General features: G+C 37.7%; 1 protein-coding gene across 1 annotated transcript in view; it reads left to right on the top strand.

Moving 5' to 3' along the window:
- The window catches only part of TENM1 (teneurin transmembrane protein 1), a 309396-nt gene that overhangs the window by 90678 nt on the left and 195427 nt on the right, over positions 1-23291 (top strand). Inside the window, exon 3 of the mRNA XM_069015347.1 lies at positions 12126-12386. Within this exon, the coding sequence (XP_068871448.1) occupies positions 12126-12386 (261 nt within the window). The remainder of the gene's footprint in view (positions 1-12125; positions 12387-23291) is intronic.

The raw sequence follows: 23291 nt of genomic DNA, 5'->3' as shown, positions 1-23291 counted from the left end.
ACAGCAGATCACTGTTCATCCTGCTTGGGTTTGAATTATCCGCATAATAATGAACTCAGGGTTCAGACCCCCTGAGTTCAAGCCCATCCTTCCCTCCTTCTCCCTCCACTGGGAGTTCCAGCACTGAAAAATGTCTGCTTCTAATTCAGTGCTCAGTTCGTGTGCTCTCTGGAGTAAGACTCAGACTGGTTTCTCAGAGCTCTGTCTGATTAGAGTCAAGGCAGTGAGGATCTTGCTGTGTTTTTAAAAATCAGTGGTTTAAGCTCCTACAACCAAATGTTTTGGGGGTTATTCACTCATAGTCACTTGTGGATGTGCTGCTTGCATGCTTTGCCAGTTGTCCTGATCAGCTGTGCTGTTTATTTCCCATTTGCTCTGTCACTGCTGTGTCTAATATTGGACACAGCACGAGATGATGCAGCTCAGGAAATGGTGAAGCAGCTGGTAGGGAAATGAGACAATACTAAATGGAGAAAATGTGAAAAAAGGCAAAATCCACATGTGACTTGTACTTTCTATAGGGAACTGGTTTTTGTGAAGACTCTGCACTCAGCATATTTGCATGAAACAAATTTAATAGGAAAAAACAATGGAGAATGGTTTTAAGGTCTGGTTAACATGTAGAACTGTCTGCTAGAAGAAACCCTTTTACAAAGCTTCCTATTTTTTTTAATCTGAAACAAATCCTTGCATAACTGGATATTTGCTTGGGTTTTTTTCTGATACATTTTTTTTTCTGTAAAATACTTAAACTGAGAAAAATAGACAATTCTGTAGACTGTCACTAAGTATCTCTAGAATGCAGTGTTTATTGCAAAGAGAATATCCTGTATACGTTAAGATTGTCAAGTTTATAGTTACATACTATAGTTACATACTACATATAGTTACATGTTTTAAGTCTTTTAGTTTGGGGTTTTCTTCCCCCTCCTTGATGTAGTGAGTGCATTAATACTGATAGTATTAATAGTGAGCTGGGCTTTTCAGTAGATGAAACAGTTGCTGCTGCAGTCCTTCCAGAACAGCCAGCGGTAGGGCTAAAAGTAAAACCAAAGGAATTGAGACACTGAATGCTCCTATAGCATTCCTGTTCTTAGATCTCCAGCATGACTGAGAATTGCTCAGGTGAGGGTAGGGCCTTCTTTCTCTCAAAACACCTGTCCCCTTGGTGTGCATTAAAGTACATGAAGGTTATCTAAACCAAATGTACAGTGGTTTTTCCTGGTTATCTGTGGCCTTAGTGTTTGAATTCTGTACAGATTCTTTTAGTAGTACATAGCAGTACATTCTTTTGTTGAACATGGTTTAATACACAATTGCTCTCATTTTTGCTTGGATCTGGTATTTTCTCTGGAATCTCTGTTTTCAATGCTTTCTCCCTTATGTGTCCCCTTTCTGATCATGGCTTAATTACATTTTAAGTGCCTTCTGTGTTACTGTCTCCACTGCCTCAGTTAGTTCACCTCCAACTGTGTGAAATTTTTAATAACGAGGCACAAATTATTTCTGGCAATACAGAGTGTGAGCTCTGCTTATCAGCCTATAGCAAGCTTTCCTTCAGGGCATGGCAGAGGTTACAGAGGCACTGTAGGTTAATATGTTAGTGCCATTTGGGTTTGATTTATTTTCTTTGGGTTAGTCTCAGCTGCTCTGCAGGCTCTTAACTTTGACTCCTCCTGATCCTCATTGATCGAGCACCTTTGCAGAACCAAGAATGATGAAGAGCTCACGGGCTCTCAGTTGCCCATGGCTATTGAACCCAAGGTATGTTAGCTATGAAGAAAGTCACCAGTGTGCAGCTTCTGTTCCACAAATAAAATGTCTGAAAGGCAGATGCTGAAAAGCTTCAGAAGCAGTTTTTATGGGGAGTGTAATACTGTGGGTAATTCCTCCAGTGTCTTTCAGTTTGTTAAGATTCAAACAAATTATTTCATTTTCTGATTTCCTTTTTCAGGATTTATCTAACAAAGTTGGTAACAATTTTGAGCTCTCTCATGTAAGGTAGTCAGCTTCCCAACCATCTTTCTACACATTAGCAGTACATATGTATCCATTTATTTGATGATGGAGGGGATTTGTTTCTACTTTTGGATAGTCAACACTACCTGTGATTTGCCTTAGAAAGAGCAGGTGCCTGCCTGCTAATTGTCAACAGTGAGAAATCACATTTCAGCATCAGTCAGTGACTTGTCCTTTCCCAGGTATCAATTATATGGCTGTGTCTTTGTGAAAGATTAAAACACAATGTGGTTAAGTCTCAGACTGGAGGTTTCAAAGTCAGAGACTAGAATAGCTGCTAAAATGAGTGTCACGTGTCTAAAGAAGCGATTTAGTATATTAAAACAATTACAGCTCTCATTAAGAAAGGGCGAGGAAATTAGAGGTCTAGATCTGTACAAATTGTAACCAAGTGCTCCCTCCTAAAGATAATGGAGTTGTTTCATCGTGTCCTGACTGTGTTCCCAAAGTTTGGATAAGTTTTGATGCCAGATCATGGGATCTCACACTTGTGTAAACTTCATGACAATGTGCAGAGGTCTTTTGATTTGGTCAGCTTTGGAATTTGCCTCATACTTAGTTTTGGAGCAGCACAGGAATGATGATGGCACTTCCCTCTTTGGGAGCTCTATATCAAATCTCGAGATAGAAAATCTTGCAGATACCCGCACCATATTGTATGCTTAGACACTTTATTATGCTGACAAAAATATCTCAGATTTTCATCTTTCCTTGGTAATCATGATGTGCATTTTAGGATGTTTTAAGAAGTACTTATTTAACTTAATTAGTTGTGTGATAGTGATGTAAGATTACCAAAATTATTTTATGGGGAGACACAGCTGGAATGGTGTCACCACTTTCAGCTGAGTTTCTTTGATGCATTTTGGATGTATAAACCCCAAAATTTTTATGTTTTGGAGTTGCTGATACAGAATGTAGCAGTCTTTATAACTTCTATAATTACATTTAGAAACACAGAGCAGAACTAATGTCTGGAAATACCAGAAAATCTAATAAAGGTCTCGTAAGAAAGTCTGTTAAACAGTTGAAAAAAGTTACTGTGATTGTATGTGTAAAAATATGATATGCAAACCCAATGATTTCCATTCATTTGTTTTAATGTTAAACTGCAGCAGAGCTGACCTTTAAGTTTGAACTGCTGTTACTGAAATTTCTTTGGTAAACTGAACACCTGAGGAAAGTAGGGAGCAGAAGTGGTCAAAATTATGTGAAGGCAGTTAAATCTCCCATCTCTTGATGAGATGGAACATTTGATGACAAGCCCCTCAAAGGATTTTGGGGGAAGAGGGGCTGCTTGATTGACAAACTGTGTCCCAGTCGGCTGATCAAATGGAATGGACGTGCCAGGTTGTCTTCCATGTGTTCTCACTGATGTCAGATTGACAGCAGGGTGTAATTGGATGTGAGTGGAAGCACTGAAGAGCTTGTGCACATGCTCATGCTTTCTCCTTCTTCTTCCAAGATTAATGTGAAGGGTGAATTCATTGGTATAAATGTTGTTTAGTGGTTCAATCTAAATTAAAAAATACACTGCTTTCATAGTAGATGTTAATTTATTAAGTTCATGCCCGTTATGTAAATTTTTGCATGATCTGGTAAAAAAGGAAAAAGAAATGCACATAACAGCCCCCCTAATCAAAAATAAGTCAGAGTCAAACTGTTTAGCTGCCCCAAGTTCTATTAGGGGGCATCTTGAAGTCTGACTTGAGGGTTTTTTCCAGTAGAAAAGGTGACTGCACACTAAAAAGCTATTAGTAAATCTATGGGGGAAATGGAATATTTTAACAGTGAAAAATCAATTCATGGATTAGATTTTCAAAATCACAGAACAAAGCTGGGTTTTCAGTTTTATTGTTGGGACATAACCCAGTGTCTCTTGAAAACCTCACCTAAGAGGTAGTTTTAAAATGCTTCATAGTCTGGTAGTCTGGCCAGCAGTCATTGTTCTGTAGGATTCTGATTCTCTGCATTAAGAGCCCTGGGCACCCTGATCTGATTTTGCCCTTCTTTGAGCTGGGGATGTGCTACTGACTGCCAAAACTGGTTCCAGTTTCAGTTATTTAAAGAGAAAAAATACTATAAAATTAGGTGCAGTATTCTGCAGGTGTTAGACATTCCACAAAGAATTCAATGGATAAAAATTCCAAATTTTGGCTTCATTAGACAGTCTTTTTAGCTGGATGCTTGGGAGGGGTATCAGATGTACTTTCAGGATGGACAGCATTTGTGGGGTTGATACCCAAGACCTGAAGAGGTTAGCTGGCAGAATGTGTGTATCTGCTTGCTGTGCCAGCTGACCTGGCGACTCTGGAAGCTTGCAGACTGGGATTTGTCAAGCTTGAATTGGACATGGAGGGCAAGAGCCTCCTGCTGGGCACATCTCCTTGAGCCCCAGGGCAGGGTGTTTTTCCTGTGTTCCTTGCTTCTGGGATGGCAGCACAGTGTCAGCAGCTACTGCTCCTTGTGCTGTTGTGCACAAGTACTGTTCTGTTCTTGTTCTCACTACACACACAAGGTATTGCTGGGGGCTGCCTGTGCATCACCCCTTCCTTTAAGGGACTTTGCTTCTAGGTGCTTAGACCTCTCCGTGATACCTGCTCCCTTGCAAATACTTCTTCCTAATTCTCAGCATTTTTAACAGCTAGTTGGAATGTGCAGAAAGGGGACTTGGTCAGTGCAGTCTTGCTGAAGCCTCTCACTTGTGCTGAAATAACTCATTCGCTGATCATTCACTGAAACTGGCACAGGGGGATCAAAACCACCTTCCTCTGCTCCAACCTGTCTCCCTTTGCTGTCTGCCTTCCATTCATGTCACTTCAAAGGAAGATGGCTAGTAGTACCCTTGATACTCTCTTAAGCTACTTTAAAATTATGTTAGAGCTTTGTAGTTTCTGGTGAAAGTTAAGGTGAGGAGCTGAGTTACTCTGATGATTCTTTTTGAGCATTGTCTGTGATCTGAGTGCCTCAGGTCTGCTGAATATCCCATCAGTACAGGAGAAGATTTCTAGTAAATCTGTGTTGATAGCAGCTCTCTAAAAGTCTTTACACCATCACAAAGTTATGCACTTGCCAGGTACTTACTCTGAGATGGTCACAATGACCTAAAGCCAAAGTGCTATGCTGGCCCACTGGCTGCTTAGAATTAACTTCTGGATTTACAGCACTGAAAATTAAATCGGATTTTATACTTCTGGATTTTTGCACGTGTAGCCTCCTAAAACTAAGTCAGTGAAGTTTTTAAAGATACCTGCTTTGCACATCTTTTATTTAAAAGAGATGCTGTTGCTCATGTATGTAAAGTTATTGGTTCAACTAGAATTTTAAAAGAGAATAAATTTCCATATTTAGAGGGAAAAAAAATTAATAATTTTTTAATAATTTAATAATTAAAAAAATTGAGAAAAAATATTTTAAACATATTTCATAAACCAGAGTCAAAACTGTTGATAGAAATTATTTTCATATTTTTGTCTCAAGTTTTGTTAAAAAGTGATAGCTGTCATGCTTAGATGTCACAAACATGTAAGACTGGGGTTTGAATGAAAGGGATTTTGGTTTAAATTGAACAGCGTTCAGAAATTACTACCAGAAAAGCATGGCAGAGCTGAATTCAAGTTTGTAGGGATAGAGCAACAATCTGAGGGTAATTTCACTTGGAAGAAAGTGAAATTCACTTTGGTACTCTGTTTGCACTCTAATAATTTTGCCAGCCTTTCTTCTCTGAAGTGCCATACGGAATTGGAAGCAAGATAGAATCACAACATTAACTCTGCCTGTTGAGAGCTGTGGATGCACTGGACTAGAGGCAGCGGTACAGCACCCCACTGTTTCACACCCCCTGGTTAATCTTTAGGAAAACTCTTTGTTCATGTGAAACTCCTTCAAAGAGAAAAGCTAGTTAATCTGCTCAAGATAGTTTGATTCGTGGTTCTAGTGCCCTTCATTAAATTCTTGGTTATGGCTAGCTTTAATTTTGAAAATTTAATCACAAGAAGAAAGGATTCATTATCTATTGCTTCCCTCAAACACATACGCAAATGCCAAAACTTGTAATAGAAAAATTATTTTAGAGCCAAGGAACTTTTAAAATACTTGAAAGAAAATTGGAATGCTTTTCTCTCATGACAGAGTTTTTGGAAACAGAAAATGTTTTTTTCTTGAAAATTCTTAACTTCTTAATAGACTTTTGCATATGAAGAATGAAATTATAAGTGAATCTATTGTGAGACAAGCTTTTCCAAACTCTATTTCAACTGTAATATTAGAAGAATTTAATTTATCCCCACAAATGATATTGAGGTTATTTCTCCTCTGTGATAATTATATTTTTTACCCTTTTGTCTTTAATAGGGTAGAGTTAGTGTGGTCATTATTTGAGATTAAGTTGGTTTCCTTTATCTGAAATTTAGGTTAAATGCTAATTCCTGGCATTTGCTATGGTTTTATAACTCTAAAATTAATTAAAGGAGAGATATTTATGAGTACCTGCAGTAGAAATTTCTCTTTAACAGAATCCTGTGAATGGAAGTGTTTTACCTCATAAAGGCACACTTTGGAGTAGGAAAGGCGATAGCCAGCAATAATTCTGATGTATTTGAAGTTCAGAATTAAATTTCTAGTCAATCTAGTACAGAGGGTGTTTCTTCCTAAATTAAAAGGAGACCTGCTGCATCTACACTGTAACTCCAAAGATGCCTTCTCTGGCATCTTGTTAGTTGAGAAACTCTTGAAAAACAAAATCTCTAATATTTAAAATTTCAAGTGATCTCCAAAAGAATACTCTGCTTCTGGGGACTGAGAAAGTTCATCTATTTTCCCATAGGATCAGGATGATTTCTGTGCAAAAAGTCTTTATTTATGTTGTTTTCAGTAGTAGTAAACATAAAAATTAATATCTGAGAACTCCAGCAGAATATTTAAAAATAGGTTCAGTCTATTTCTGTGCTCTTTCTTTAAGCTTGAAGCAGTAGTCTGAAGAAGAGAGTAGAAAGATATTTGCCATGAGGCATGGGTTGGAACCACACTGGTACCTCTAGGGAAGGACTTGAAGAATAAAGACTTTTTCTTCCTTATAAATTTCACAAGCCAAAGAGTTTCCTGAAAGTGCAGCCTCCTTTCCTAATCCCTTAGCTGCCTAACCTGCAAATTTCACTCCTTAATGTCGTTGCAGACTCTGATTCCTCTTTTATTCCTCCTTTAATTGTTATTACTGATATTTTTAACATTCTATCATCCCTGCTGGTAACTGTAGGTTAATGTAAGAAAGTAAGGTACATAAATAAGGGAATGCAAGGAAAAGTTGAAATACAGTAAAATAAAATGTACAATAAAATGCATTTGCTATGTAAGTATAAAAATTCAAATGGTGTATTTTATGTGGTTGTTATTTATGTGTAATAGGTATATAAATTTTAATTTATTAAAATATGTGCAGCTGAGAATCAGTTTTGGGCTGTGGCAATAATATAATTGATGACAAACATGAGACTTCTGAAGCAAATTAATAGTCAGTATAATGCACTTCTGAAAATTAATTGATTTTTGGCTTCTTCCTCAATGATTTTTGTGCAGATGGTTACTGGAGCTTAATGTCTTTGAATTATATTGTCCTAGGAAAGATATGGTATGTTCTCAACATGGAAACAAGATTTTTGACTAAATTAAAAGCATATACACAAAGCATTCAAAAATATATGTGGTAGGTTGTGTTTCACAAATGCCTTTACGAAGCAGCTTAAGATCTCTGCACATTTAATTCTCAAGTCCAGCAACCAGCCAGTAAACCACAGTCCTCATGAGAAATGAGAAATTTTAAGGGTCGTTGAACACATGAAATTTAGCAGAGTGCTCAATAGCCCTCAAAATTTCTCATTTAGGAGAATGCATATGTATTGCTTCCAAAAATGAAGGCAAACTTCACTTTCCCTCTTTGACTTACATTTCTTCCTGTCTCCTTCCCTCCCTCCCTGTGTCTCTGAGTCTCTTATACCACGAGTAGCTGGTCTGCCTTTCTGCTTATTTGGGAGCACGTACAATATACCTACAGATTAAAGCACTGGAGTAAGTTCAGCGTGAAAAAATATACAATAAGTTGTGGTGTAACACTAAAGTCCCAACTCATAAACAAAGTGCACGTTGGGGATATTTTCTCCCTTGCATTCCCATTATACTCCCTCAGACACGAGCACAAACATGGCACTTTTTAGGTTAATGTGTATCATTTGCCTTTCTGGAGTTCCTTCATTGTTGTTCTTTTCCCCAGACTCTGATATTTCCAGTGTTCTCAAAAACCCTCCAGTCTGAAAGAGGAGACTAGGCCAAAATAAGTATCATGGATTTAAAATTCCAAGACTGATGTTTTCTCCTTGCCTTTGAGCTACTTAGGCTCTTTTATAATTTTATATTTTGCAGAAAGAGCAATTTGTATTTTTTTGTCCAGATTTTGTTGATTGATTTTGTGTGTGTTTGGGCAGGGAGCATCCTCAGAGTAAGAACCACCTCATACTGAGAATCAAGAATAAAATTAATTTGTGAATCAGTGATGTTTAAAGACTTTTAGAATCAAGAAGTTGCAATTGCTTAATTATATGATGGGATTCATAAAAGGCACCTAGTAGCAAGATGTCGAACTATTTATAAATAAATTACATTTTTTGTAAGCTCTTTCTCTAGTTGAACCTATAGGTCAGTTAAGTAATTTAAATGAATATTATTCGTCACCCTGTTATTAATCCAAAAAAAATATTTTTCCATGAGGGAATAGGAAGATTGGAAAGGAAGGTTCTTCATGCTCATCTCTATTTATACACTAGTTTTATGTTTCTTTTATCTTCTTTGTTTGGATAGTCTTTTTTGTATTTCAGATATTTATTTATTGAAATAAATATTTATTTACACTCCCAATTAGTTGGTAGAAATTAGCAGAATTCTTGGCAAATGGCAACAGTGAGGACATTCTACAAGTCCTGCAAGTCCAAGTTTGCAGAATTAGTCGGTTGGAGAGAGGGGCCTCCATGTGCTTTCACTTGGGTAATTTTATTTTTTTTTTACCTGAGCCAGACACACTAAAATAGTTGCAGAAAGAGCAGCAGGCACACAGTTATTCCTGACCATACTAAGGACAAGGAAATGCTCCTGAAGATGCACTGGGATAAGTGTTCTATATATGCAGGAAAATCCTGACTGTAGGTTTTTAACTTTACTGGTGGCTAAATTGATGCCGTAGTAAATAAATCCTTGGCAAGTTGTCTGGAGTTTTCAGTTGCTTTGTCTGTGAGCAAAGCTGGAGCTGGGTTAGAACTGCCTGCTCAGCTGCCCAATTCTCACATCAGCCTTAAATGGCAGAGGCACCACTGCCCAGTTGGGTCAAACTTCTCTTTAACTGCTTATCTCTGAACACTTTTTTTTTTATACGAAATTGTGTTTAGAAGTAGAAAGAAAAGGGTCTGTTAACTGAAATGCTGATTTTTATTTTTTTTAACAAAGCTTTCTTTCCTTTTCTTGATCATTTGATATTTTATATTTCTTCATACATTACTTTTTGAAAAAATAAATTAGTATCAGTGTGAGATAAAGTATTTGTTTTTTTTAACGGTTGTGTTACAACAGGCTCCATCAGGGTCCAGAGGTGAAAATCCTTTCATCATCTTCATAACTGCCACTTTTTTTTCTCTGTCCACTGTTCATGCAAAAACTTGAATTTTGTATTAATGTTCTCTTTTTTTCTCCTGTGACTTTGTGGTAATACTGAATCTATCATAAATCTACTTGAACTTTATCTCCTTGTGGAAATAAGTAGTATTTTAAGTAAAAAGGTTAGATACGCAGACTAAAAGCAGCCACTTCTGCCATTGTAAAAGCTTTTCAGAAAATGAATCCCGTGGGAGTTAAAATACTGCAAAGGCTTGTATACTTAAGAAATAGACTATTAAGGCAATAGATTGTGTTAAACTTGAGTTGAACATGAGTTATAGTATAAAAAGTCACTTTCACTCCACAAAAAAAAAAAAAAAAAAAAAAAAGAATTAACACATAGACTGAAGGGTAAATTCTGTCCTTCTTAAACGTGTGTAATCTAATTAGCATATTGTGGGATTTACTGGGATGAATTTTCCCCTTGGCATAAGCAAATGCAAACAGGGAGAACGTGGGCCCCAGGCTGCTAATGGCAGGCATCTGCCTGGAGGGACAGCCATGTCAAGAAATGCCTGCATCCTTGCCCCATGAGGACCTGGCATCAGCTGACGTGATTCTTGAAGTTATGAGAAGATTTTTAATTATGGCGAAGTTCCTCAGATGGTAAAAATAAGCAAAAATTTCTTTTAAAGGGGAAGAAGCATGAGATGATGTTTCTTGAAATCACACCTGTTGTAAGGTAGACAAAGTTCAAATGCCAAATACTCCCTACACAGCTGCTTCCAAATATTTTGGCTGTTTTCTCTTAGCTATCTCCATCAAACCTCAGAGTCAGCCTCAGTGCATCTGAGAGACTTGGAGGACAGGGCTCATGAAGGTGGCACATCTCAGCTTCTCAAGGGTAGGGCTGAGACCACCTCCTCCTTTGTACAAGACAAAAAGATCAGAGTGGTGATGGAGCACTTGGGATAATCCCAGCATCAGTCCTGCTGCTCCAAAAGGAGCTGGTGCTGCTGGGATGGGCCACCCAATGCAGTGACCACACCAGTCAGACATGGTGACCTTCCATGACTCCTGCATCAGAAATTGAGGCCATGGCCATGCTTTTGTGTTTGCTGCCCACCTTCTTTCCTTGCCCTCCACAAATGAGGTTGCCATTGCCTGAGCTCAAAGCCAAGACTACAACCAAGACCTTCAGGAATTTTTGGATGGCAAAAGAAAAATATATAGAGACAGATGACTTACAAATTGAACCACCTGAGGAAATTGTATCTTAGCATTTGGTTTGTAGGTTTTGGTTGATACCTTCAAGAAAATAGTAGGGCTTTTGTTATTTCAGAGAGAGTGCTTAGAATTATTCCTCTCACTATCTGGTAAGTGGACTAGTTTGGCAAATTAAAGCTTTAGTTAGGATGACAGTGGAAAAGAGTATTTGTCCTTAGTCTCAATCAATGACTCTTGTCTCTAATGTTTCTTTTCTAGAAATTGAAAGAATACTGTATGCATATATGATATTGTATTTAGTCTCTCAAGATGGCATCCCAGGTCTGATGTTCAATTAGGGAGTGCAGTTCTGTAATCCTTATTTAATTAGAACTCCCTGTCATAGTCCCTGTGAGTTGCATTTGTAATTGGATTCTCACAAGTGAGAATATGCAGAGGCTACCTCAAAGGGAAGTTGCAATTTGCTGATGTGTGTTACTTACCTGTAGTTCTTCGAGATTGTTTCCTCTGCATATTCACATTATGGGTCCTGTCCACCTTCTGTTTGTCCTCGGATTTCTACTGCCCGACAGCTGCAGTGTTTAGTAAGAATAACTTGTAGCACTGTACAACTCTCAAATCTCAGATGGGTTGGTGTCATGAGATGGCCCTTGTACAGTCCTAGTAGTCACTGCTCTTCTAGGAAGTTCCTGTAGGCCACCAGCACTGGAGAACCCAAACCCACTGGTGTGAATATGCAAGGACAGCACTCTCAAAGAGCGAGCCAATGGTAAGTACCCTTTCTTTGTCTTCTGTGATAAACCAAATATTTTAACTGTTATTTTGTAAGTTCCCTATTGGCAAATTTACTACACTTTCCCTATGATAAAAACATACTGAGATTAATTTAGAGCTGTTGCCTTCCTGGCAAAACGTGAGAAAGTATCTGTGTTTGCAGATGCTCACTTCAGTTGTAAATTGGTGCGCAGCTATCAGTGTGTGGGTGTGTACACATGTTTGAGCTATCATACATATTTCTATCAGACAAAAAGGCACAATTACAGTGCAGCACCATATATTTTACTATATATTCTTCTAGTTGTATTACACTTAGAGTAGATCAGACAGCAGAGTGAGTCACTGACCAAAAAAAGCCTTCTAATAGTATGAACAGTGTTACTCCTCAAAACAGATTCTCCAAAAGAAGATCAAAGTTATATTGCTTTTCACTGCTACATTTTTTTCTGAACTTTTTTTTTTTGCAGACATGGAATTCTGTGAGACTCCCCATATCCTGTGCTCTGGCTATCAAACTGATTTACATGGTGTAGCTGAGCACAGTTACCCGCTGGAGGTGGGCTCGGATGTGGACACCGAAACAGAAGGTGGTGCATCCCCGGACCACGCCCTGAGGATGTGGATGAGGGGGATCAAATCAGAACACAGCTCCTGTTTGTCAAGTCGGGCAAACTCAGCATTGTCCCTCACTGACACTGACCATGAAAGGAAGTCTGATGGGGAGAATGGTAATAAAGAAATGTATCTAATATACTCAATAGTAGTAGTAATTTATTCAAAACTTCCTTTTTCTACTTATTTTCCTTTTTCCTTTTTTTTTTTTCTGTTTTGTTTTCTTTCTTTTTTTCCCCTCTTCCTTCCTAGATCCCTGTGTTGTATGTAAGCTGAAAGGATTGTTTGCTATGTGTATTGTATTTATAGTTTAGACAGAGAATAAGACAAAAAAAAGAAACACTGATTTTGTTAAAACATCATTTCTCTAGAGACTAATAACTTTTCCACATTCTTCATTTTTATGTCATCAGACATTTGTCATTTGTATTTGCTGGCCTATGAATTAGGTTCTAAAATAAATCTATAAATGTCCATTTATATCACATTTTGCATGCAGTTGTTCCTGTGGCTTCTGGGTGTAACTTTAAGGCTCTTCAGCCAGGTGACTTGAGAAAGACAACCTGGAGTCCTAAATGCTCTATTTACCTCTAATCTTATGCTATACCTGAAGACCTGTTTTTATCAGTAGGACAGACTGAACTAGGCTTTGTCATATCTTAGTTCTGTATTTCTCTGCATATCGAGAGTGGGCTTGTGGGTCGCATGGGTTTGGTTGTTGTGTGTGTGTGTTTTTTAAATATTCTTTCTCATTCAGAATTTTTTTATTCATTTGCTTTTCTTACAATTTAGTGTGTCACAGAAGGGAAAAATGTGCATTTAATTAAGTAACGTGGGGAATTAGTATTTTTTTATCTCTGCATTAAAATTGATTAAAATCTACTCTGTTTCCTTACAGAGTATAGTAAGTAAACAAATTTATCATGCTTAAGATCAACAAGCTTAGCTGATATTTTAATTTCTGTGTTTAATAGCTGCATGTTATGGCAGGTCTAGATGTTATTAAATATTGACACTTTGGTGTTGACAGCAACACATTTTAGTGCCTCTGTAGTCATAAGGTGAAAGAGATTTCAGTTATAAATGACATTGCTGTACTTATATGTTTGAATTTGTCAAATATGAAGCTTGTAATTACATAATTTCACCTGGCTGTCTGCCAGTACCAGTGATAATGTCCAATATAGGCTCAAAAACATTACATTATCTGCTTGAGGTTAAAAAAGAGATTTTAGTGCATGGCTTGTTTCTAATTAAATACTGCTTTGAGGATTAAGCATTCTGCGTTATCACATTTTATTGTGTTGCTGGAATCAGTTAATTTTTAGATGCCACCTCATTTCCACCATGCAATGCCTGTCTTTCAGCTTCCTGCTTCTGTGGGATCCATCCTCTGTAAAGTGTTTGCTGCATAAGGTGTTTGGGCTTGAGGGAGGGTGTATGTTGGTGTGTTTTCCTAAGACATTGGGTTTTAGATGGTGGCTGAAGGAATTGGATCTGGTCTGCCTGGCATTAGTTGGCCCTTAACTGTGGAAGAGGTTTAAAGGGAATGCTACATGGAAAGGAATGTGCATACTTGTGCCATTCAGGCTAAAAAATACACATTTCTGTTGTAAGGTGCTGGGAAGCAGATGTATTGAAAGCTGATTAAGCATATAACTGAGTTCTGTATTTCAGTCTGGAGTGCAGTGGTGCAGCTGGGTGTTGATGATATTTTGCTAGATGTACATGTTGTACTAAATAGGAAATCTTCTGTAGATGAAAATTACTATAAGTAGTGCACCTTCATCATCTTGCATGGATGTAGCAAGAACCATGGGTTAAGTCATTAAGATAGGGACACATAATCATTGTGCTTCACCACCAAAAAATGGAGTAGTTTCTTCTAAAGGTTTGTCTCTCGAGAATGATTTTAACTAAACTGGTGTAGACAGAGTAGTCTTTTTGCATGTGGCTTTAATATTTCGTTCCTTGTAAGCCTTGTAACAATTTTTTAATCAGGGATTCATGTTTGAAATGCTTGAGTACCAATTTGAACTAAATTGTTGGAAGAAGAAAACAAGGACAAGAGCAAGTTGGAAGAGAGAGAAACTGAGAGCACAAGTTCACCTGAACTCTTTAGATGTCCAGGCAGGGCCATATAAACAGGTATCAGTGCTTCCTGTGGTGTTGTGTCATTATAATAATTACAGTCATGAAATTTAATGTCTGAATAAATTTGAACACCATGGTTCAAGCTATATTCGTTTATATTATCTATTATTTTACAGGTAAGTTCATAGCCTAGATTCCTGATCCAGAGAGCAGTGTATTTTTCACCTGGGTTGGCACTCAGCAACAAAGCACTCTTTGAATACAGGAGTCCATAAATCTCTATTTAAATTATGTCACAGATGGCACATCTTCCTGTTTCTTTGCAGTCCTGTGTGCCAGGGGCTTTATCAGAGAGCCACAAGTGTTGCATTTATCCTTGTCAATTCCTGCCATGGAAATATTTTTTTTTTTGTGCCAGCCAGTAACTTCTCTGGTGTGAAACTGGGAGAGTGCATAAGATCTGTTGCTGGAAGTATGTGAAATATTAGTTTCCATGATACTTTCTAATTGCTGTAAAAATATTTAGCAATTCTGGATTTCAAGGGGTTGACCAAATTGTATGTGAATGCAGCTATCTGTAACTGGAGTAAAATGAATGAGAAAGGTACAGTTGTTGCGTGGTTTGAGAAAACATTGTTATTGTTGTCCATATTTTGAAGGTTAGTAGGGTTTTGGGTTTGGGTTTATTTTTTTCCTTCCTCTATGAGCACAATTTTTGCTACAAATGCAGAACAGCTCTTTTGTGGTAACATTGGGACAATTAAGTGTGTGGACTCAGCAGACATGCTTTCAAGGCAGTTTTTTGCTCTATGTTGATCTGAAGCTAATATACGTCTTAAAATTTTCCTCTTTCTAGCTATTTCTTGACATTCTTCTATTCATTCTAAGCTCTAGAATGAAGTTCCCTGGCACAGGATATATTCTTCTCTGTTTATTCTGGGTAGCCCAATTTGAGAATTTATTTGAGGATTGTTTTCCTTCATAGACACACCAAGTCTGTCATAATCACTGTTTAAACACACTCTGGTTGTTTTGGCAGCATTGAACAGATTGTATGAAACACCAGCGTTCCCATTTAGTGTTGTCAACATTAATGGCAACTAATAATAGCCTATTAGTGCACAGACTGCCTTCAGCTTTGCCTGAGGCTAAGCAAAATATATATTAACTGCATGAAATGAATGACCAGTTTCTTGGGGATCATTGCTTATCTCTGCCATAGTATAAATAGCTCCATTTAAACACAGTGTTACTCTGCAATATGTGAATGTAAATTTCAGACAGCAACACCACAGAATAACCGTGTCAAAAATAGTCCCTTTATGCCATTGAAGAAGACTGCAGTTAGCCTCAGTACACTGGTACAATGGTATCTGTCGATGCAGCATGTCAGAACGTCAAGTTCGATGCTTTTGTCTGCCAGATTACTGAGCTGGCAAATCTATTTATTTATTTGTTTATTTTTCTGGAGTATGTGGTCCAGAAGAGGATACAAACCTCATCTACAGAAAGGGTGATCTCCAGATATATCCCTAAAATTACGTGGCTTGACATGGATCTGCCTCCTACACTAAGTAGTGTACTAAAAAGCAGCCCACAGTCCATTTTGTGTCCATATAACCTCCCTCATTGTTGTTCATTCAGTTCTTTTGTATTCCTTTACAGGATGTCAGTGCGGCTGTGACATGATGAATTTGACCTCAAGTGCATTTATGCTGTGCCATAATCCATTTTTGAGCCATATTTGACACATCTGCACAGCCATCAACTCTCTTAGCTGCTACATCTCATCTGAGAGCTAGTGTGGAACTTCAGCCATTCCTACAATAACACAATTTTTAACCTTTTTTATTTTGTCAGAATGCTTTGACAAGCTTTTTGGTCTGACTTGTTTGGCTCATTCCTGACATCTACTAAGATGTTTTTATGCAATTAGTTACTCTTTCTCTACACCATAGTGACAACCAGTAGGAGAGTACCGGATTCCCAGTGCTGGAGGAGTGTACTGTGAAATGCACACTCATCTTGGAGCCAGATTCCTGCTCAAATTCTTTGGCTGAATTATTTTATGACAACTGGGTATTAGCTGTAGTTCACAGTGACTTCTTTGAGATTTGTAGGCAAGAAATTAGGGTGTTAGTACAGGCTGAAATACCACTGGTCATGCAATGTAGCATTATAGTGCTTGAGATCTGGTCAGGCGATTTTTTTAAATAACATACTTGTTTTTAAAAACAAAGCAAGAAGGGGGGAAAAAACCTGCTGTGGAAAAATGTAATTTTTCCTTTTTGCCTACATAAATTGTTGGGAAAATTCTTTCTTAACATCAGTGTATGGGATCAGATTCTATTTGAAACAATACTTTTAATAATAAACATTTAAACAGCAGACTGCAAAGACAGGGTAATAATATTAGCCATATATTAATAAGTAGATGTAGTAGAGAAATTAGTAGGTTACAGATCAAAGCTGAGTTTAATGAGCTAGAAACATGTAAGATTATTCTTGTGTAATTCATCTGAGTATTTGGTTTATAGCCTGGGAGCAGTGATCCATTTAACAGAGCTTTCGACTGTCCCTAAATCTCTGGGGATTTTTCATTTTGCTTGCTGGGCAGATGGGTGAGTTTTGGACAAGTCACCTTCGTTCTTTGCAGTGCAGATTCAGTATCTTAACAGTATCTGTTAAAGGGATAAAAATAGTAAAAGAAATACTGGAATGGCTGATGCTGTATGAGAAGCACAACTTCATGAATGCTGTAGTTATGCAGACATGGAGAGGATTTACTAAGGACAAGGCTCTGATTTAATTTATGGTGTGTGTCAGTACTGTGAATTCACACCTGTTTAAATTAGACTTGCATTTGGCTCTTCATAAAAGTCTTGTGTTTAATGTAAGGAAGTGAGAGCATTGTGATTAATGTTGCTGTTATTTAGTGTTATTTTGTAAACAAGTCAGGCAGTAAGCTGATCTCTGGCTTTCTCGTTTCTCCAGGAAATTATTACCAACAGCTACATTACAATAACAATACATGCTCTGAGAAGTGAGCATGTGACTGCCTCTCTATGCAGGATTGTGTTTGTAGTAATGATGGCTGAAGTATATCCATTAGCTCCTGTCCTGTCACTCTCTATTTACAGTGGTGCAATTAAGAAATTGAATTACTAATTTGCAAGCAGACCCATTAGGTCAAATATGTGTAAGTAGCCTTGAAAATATAAAGGTAAATATTGGTCTTAATCCCATTCCCCCTGTGTCATTTAGTATTTTTCTCTTTGCTCCTTGTATGCTTTATTTTGCCTTTTTGTTGTGGCATGGATTGCATTCTGTTTGTACACTCCTGCCTATCAGATCATTTAAGGCACCTAATAGACTAAGGCAACCTCATCAATAAAATGCAAAAGCCCCCACGGTGAAATTCCTTCAACTTCTGTAGTTTACTGTAGCTTGTCAGATATTTGATTTATGATACTTTCAGATATTTGACAGAAAAGGGCCACTTACCTTCCCTTTATAAAAGGGCTCTTTTTTCTTCTGTTGTGGAGGGTTTTTGATCTTTTAGTGTTTAGATGATATTTATGTTGGTTACTTCTGCTGTTGTTTCAAAGAAGGGCTCCTCAATGTGAAAGGAATTGTGTGAATCCCTGCAGTAACATAGCAATGCCTTTTGGGGAGCATTGGCATATTCACTGACATGGTAACTGCTCTGCTGGAGTTGTTAAGAGTGTAAGATGCTTTTGTTGACCTTAGAGTGGTTCCTTTGGAAATGTTACTGTCTCAAAGGCAGCATGTAAGTTATCTGAATTGCTTTGGATAAGTGTGAGATGCTTCTGTAAGCACTGTAGCATCACCTCAGCTGTAATATCATACAAGTCTTGAGCTTGTGCCCCCAGTATTTAAGCCATTTATGAAATTGTTTGTGTATGGAAATTCAGCTAATGACTTTTTTGTCCGTATTGTGGGGGAAATTCTGCCTTTTAAAATTACCATCTTTATTACTTTTTTTGGCTAACAAGGGCATTGCATCTGCATGTCTGCTATTTTAATATTTACAATTCTCATGTGCTGTATTAAAATCAGTACACAGCGTTAAAAATTCCCTTTTTTGAGGTTCTCTTTTAGGCACAATGAACACTAATTTAAAGACAAATATCAATATTTAGTATCTTACATTAAAGATAATGAATCAGTGTTTAGAATGTAACAGAAATACTTTATATATTCCAGAACCTAAATTACCTTTGCCCACAGCATAGTAAAAACTATCAGTGCATTTGCACAAGGTTGTGTAATATTTTTATCCCTGCAGTTTTGTTTTCTTCCGTGGGGGGTGGGGGGAGGAGAGGGAGGAAAGCATGAGTCAGGTCTAATTTTTATTCCAGAAATCAGTAAATTGGCATTAGAGCTCAGAAAAAAATCTCTTGGTTTCCTCCCCTGTGCAATGCAGCAAGTATAGTGGATGTGGCTTAAGGAGCCAGCAGCAATATAAATTATCACTCCTTCTTTCATTTAAATCCTTTTTTATTTTCTCAGTATTCTGGATATGAACATAAAGGAAAATTATCTCCAGAAATACTTTACAGTGCAAGAATATGTTGCAGTGATTCTGCGATTCTTGGGACCTCAGTTTATCGAGGCTGCCACAGGGGGGAAAACTGAGATGGGATAGACAGGTAAGTGTCTGCTTTCTTGTCAGGGTGCTGCAGTGCAGAAGGGTGAGGATTATCTGACTTCTCATTTCACAATCTTTATGAGACCAGGAAAACATTGAACAAAATACTTTTTCTCTTGTTAAGTACTTACTGTGAGTTCTACAGGAGGACATCTCTGGATAAGTGTGTTGCTGGGAACAGTTCCATTCTTAACAGTCATCATATCTATCCTGCTGCTTTATGTTTTTTTATTAAGTTTACAGCATTCTTTATTTCTCATCTCTTCTGGTTAAAATTTAAAATGTTTTAGAAGATCAGCAGTCTGATTTAAAAAAACAACCTAATAGTCATATTTTATATGTACATCCTTTGGAATTATTTTGAAATACAATCAATTTTCCTTATATGTCTTAAAATGTAGATGTTTTACCAGTTGGAACCTGTTTTTCATCAAAGTTTTGGATGTTCTGCTTAAAGCTGAAAGTTGAATATCATTAGTGCAAAATAAGGCTAAGGGAAAACTTGTGAACTCTGATCAAGGAAAATTATAGTTAAGGCTGCTAGGTAAATGAGATCAAGTTAACTCTCATTTGGTTCCTTACACTGTCAGCCAGTATGGTTTTAAATACAAAGAGAACTGGAGCTTTTTTCATCCCCATAGCAAAATGCTTTATATCTGCCACATCACAGAATGGTTTGGGTTGGAGGCGACCTTGAAGATCATCTTGTTCCACCCCCTGCTATGGGCAGGGACACCTTCCACTATCCCAGATTGCTCCAAGCCCAGTCCAGCCTGGCCTTGGACACTTCCAGGGATGAGGCAGCCACAGTTTCTCTGGGCAACCTGTGCCAGGGCTTCTCCACCCTCACAGGGAAATAATTCTTCCCAAATATCCACTAAACCCACCCTCTGTCAATTTAAAGCCATTCCCCCTTGTTGTAGCACTTCATGTCCCTCTCCATCTGTCTTGTAGCCCTTTTAGGTACTGGGAGGTGCTCTGAGGTCTCCCTGGAGCCTTCTCCAGCCCAAGCCTGTCTCCTTAGCTCCAGCTTTCTGAGCATCCTCGTGGCCTCCTCCGGACTTGCCCGAGCTGTAAAACCAGAAGTGAAATAAAAAGAAGGGATCCAGCAAATGAGAACAGGATGGATACAGAAGTGACAAATACTGACAAATTATCATTTTAGGGTCTAGCGAGGTTTAATCTAAATACTATTTCTTCTTGATGATGTGAGATCTAAGAGTGTATTGTTCTGTGGATGAGAAAGGTTGTTCATTCTTCCTTTCCAACCTTTTTTAATTTTTACCTATTTAATTAATTGTGTGTTAAATTATATGCAAAAGTATTATCTTACATTTTCAAATTTGTTAGTATTTCATTTCCTCTTGGGCTTGGGAGGAATATGAGGATCAGCATAAATCTGTATTATTCAGGGTTACGAATATTAGCATATCTTCACCTTACAAAAGGGGAGTATTAATAGTAGCAAGTAGTTTTCATCTAGAAGAAACATAGTGACTGCTTCCCATGGCTGCAGTCTTTATAGTCTTCTAAAAGTGAAAGCTAAACTAAATGTACTAACCTATTTCTAATTTCTGCAATAGAAAATAGTTTAAGACTGAGAAGTTGTGTATGAAATTGGAGTTCATTTTTTCAGAATAAAGCAGATTTGAATGTTCCTTGTTTCAACTTGCTTTTATATACAGGGCTTACAAAATGAAATTCAGCATTTTCTATATTAATTTCATTTATTTAATCATATCTAGCTCTATACCCTCACTTTATACTTTGTAACATGAGCATGAGAGGAAATGTGTATAATTAGCTTTTCTAGAATATGGGTCCAGGAGCACTGAATAGTTCCTGCAGGCTGCTTCGTTTCCCTAACAGATGTTTTTGAGTAATAGTGTAATCAGATTCACATATTCTGATGGCTAATTATATTGCCAGTGTTTTGTTGTTTGTCTTAAATTTCTACCCAAGATGATCTCCAATGTAGATTTTTTACCATGTTTCCAGGACTGACTTTCAGCTGAGCAGCACATGTCAGCTTCTGATCATGAGCTGCTGGGCAGGAGCTGTTCTGGCAGCACAGAGGGGCAGCCCTTGGGGCATCACAAACCATGTGTTGTAAAGTAACCATGTTCCTTTCCTTAGGTGATCCAGAAAGGGAGCTGGGGATGGTCTTTGATTCCATAAAACCACATATCCTAAAAGATACCTATGTGGGAGGAAATACCTGCAGGTGAGGATGGCTTAGGACATCAGGTTAGGGTTGTTCAGCTCTATTGCTGGAAACTTTGTTAAAAGATCTCAAAAGGAAGTAACAAAGGGACAAAAGTTAAGGGTATTTCTGGACTGTATACTGTATTAATTATGGTTCATAGCACTCCTCCTTCCCATTTAATTGAAAGGGTTTTACTCACATATTTCATTGTAGCTTTTAAACTTTTTGCCTCTCTGCCTACAGTTTTTTTTGAGTAAATGTACATTATGAACTATTACCTACCGTTTTTACATACCAAAGTCACAGTAAGTGTTGCTTAGACTTGTCTGCCCTTCTCATTGCTTTGTTCAACGTCAATGTCAAGTGGCACTTTGGCTTTGAGAACATCCTATTTGATTAATTTTTCCCCAAACAGTGCTTTTGAGACAGCAAACTTTGTTATTGCCCAGTCATGCTAAATTCTTTTAGAGCGAGTATTTTTACTGTGGCAGAAGTGGCAGGGCCATAATGCCTGCTTGGAATTTATGTTTTTCTGCATAATTTGGTATAAACATACCTCCAGTTGCACAATCAGAAAGTATCTGACGTAATTTGGTTGAATTGAATCTTACTTGAATCAGCTTGAATTGTTGAGTAAGAGAGCTGCTTGCAAGCTGTGTGCTGTCAGTGGGACCTGATGAGTGATGCAGGATTTACAGCTCAGCACTAGAGGTTTCTCAGTTATTTTCTTTATGACAAAACAACTTGTGGATGCTTGCAGCTTTTGATTACTGTGGAAAGGTTTAGGTTGTACTGCTGATCGCAGATAGGAATGGAACTTTTGCTGTAAAGCAATAAAGCTCCTGGTGAAGGGAAAAACTCCAAATTTATTTTTATGTACTTGTAAATTTTTGTTGAGGCCAAAAAGTTTCCCAGAATATTACATAGTTTCCTTTTATAAGGAAGATGATAGTGATATATATTTATAAGGAAGCGTATGTGACTAGAAGTGAGACTTCACATTTTGTGCCTTTTTCAGAAATCCTCAGCCCTTGTCTCTCCCAGCTCAGGTGTTTCAGTGCTTCTCCGTTGCTGTGCTAAAGGAAGGCCTTCCCTCCCATTTTGTGTGCATTTGTGGGCAGCATGTGCTGGTGAGCATTTGTGAAGGTGGGCACAGTGGCTGCGGGGGCCAGGGCTGCTCTGCCAAAAGCACCAGAGCCCAAATGTATTTCTTCCAGAGCATCTGTAATTATTCACTGTTTAGAACTGCAGTTCTTCCTCTGTAACAAGGGGCACTGCCCAAATGCTTTTCTGTGATGTGCTCAATGTGTCTACAACTATCTTTTATGTCTTTGCCTGTGGGGAAAAACATAATTGAGTCATTCTTCCTGAAGCCTGTGTGGTTGTGTGTTCAGCCAGTACAGTGTTCATTTCAACATTCCTATTAATGGTTGCATTGATTATTTTTATTTTAGCCTGTAATTCTGTCTCCAATCTATCTTTTTAATTTTTATAGTTCACTACCTATTGAACAGCAAATTCAGCTATGTTTGGTTGTGTGCATATTTTTTTAGAGATATAATCTCCTGAATCCAGATTTCTCAGTAGTAGCTAATAGCCTACAGTACTTGAAAGCTCCTTTTTTCTTTTTATAACCTATCTCTTTTCCAATACATTTTCTGATTACTGCACTACAGTTCGATTTTTATTGGATCATTTTAGAGCGTAATAATTCATTTCTGATCCCTAGTACCTCTTGTCCATGTCTGAAGTACTCCACATTATTTCAGTCACTCATTTTTGTTGACATCTTTTCTCTAAAGGCAGTCTTCTGCAATTTCTCTCAAAATATCTTTCTGGCATCACCATTTTAGACTTGTGATATCCAGTGTTTTTAATACAAAATCAAATAGAACGCATTTTCTTTACTTCACCAGCCAGCTCTAGTGGAATTTTTTGAGCTTTCTTCTAGCTTTCTTATACATTGCTTGGTGGCTAATAATGGCAAAAACAATACTAGAGCTGTACATGCAATAAAATAAACACACTTATTTGCAATTGCTTTGCAAC

This window comes from Aphelocoma coerulescens, chromosome 4A (genome assembly GCF_041296385.1).
Source record: "Aphelocoma coerulescens isolate FSJ_1873_10779 chromosome 4A, UR_Acoe_1.0, whole genome shotgun sequence".
Lineage (NCBI taxonomy): Eukaryota > Metazoa > Chordata > Aves > Passeriformes > Corvidae > Aphelocoma > Aphelocoma coerulescens.
The sequence above is the reverse complement of the archived record's forward strand: the minus strand, read 5'-3'. Positions and strand labels throughout refer to the sequence as shown.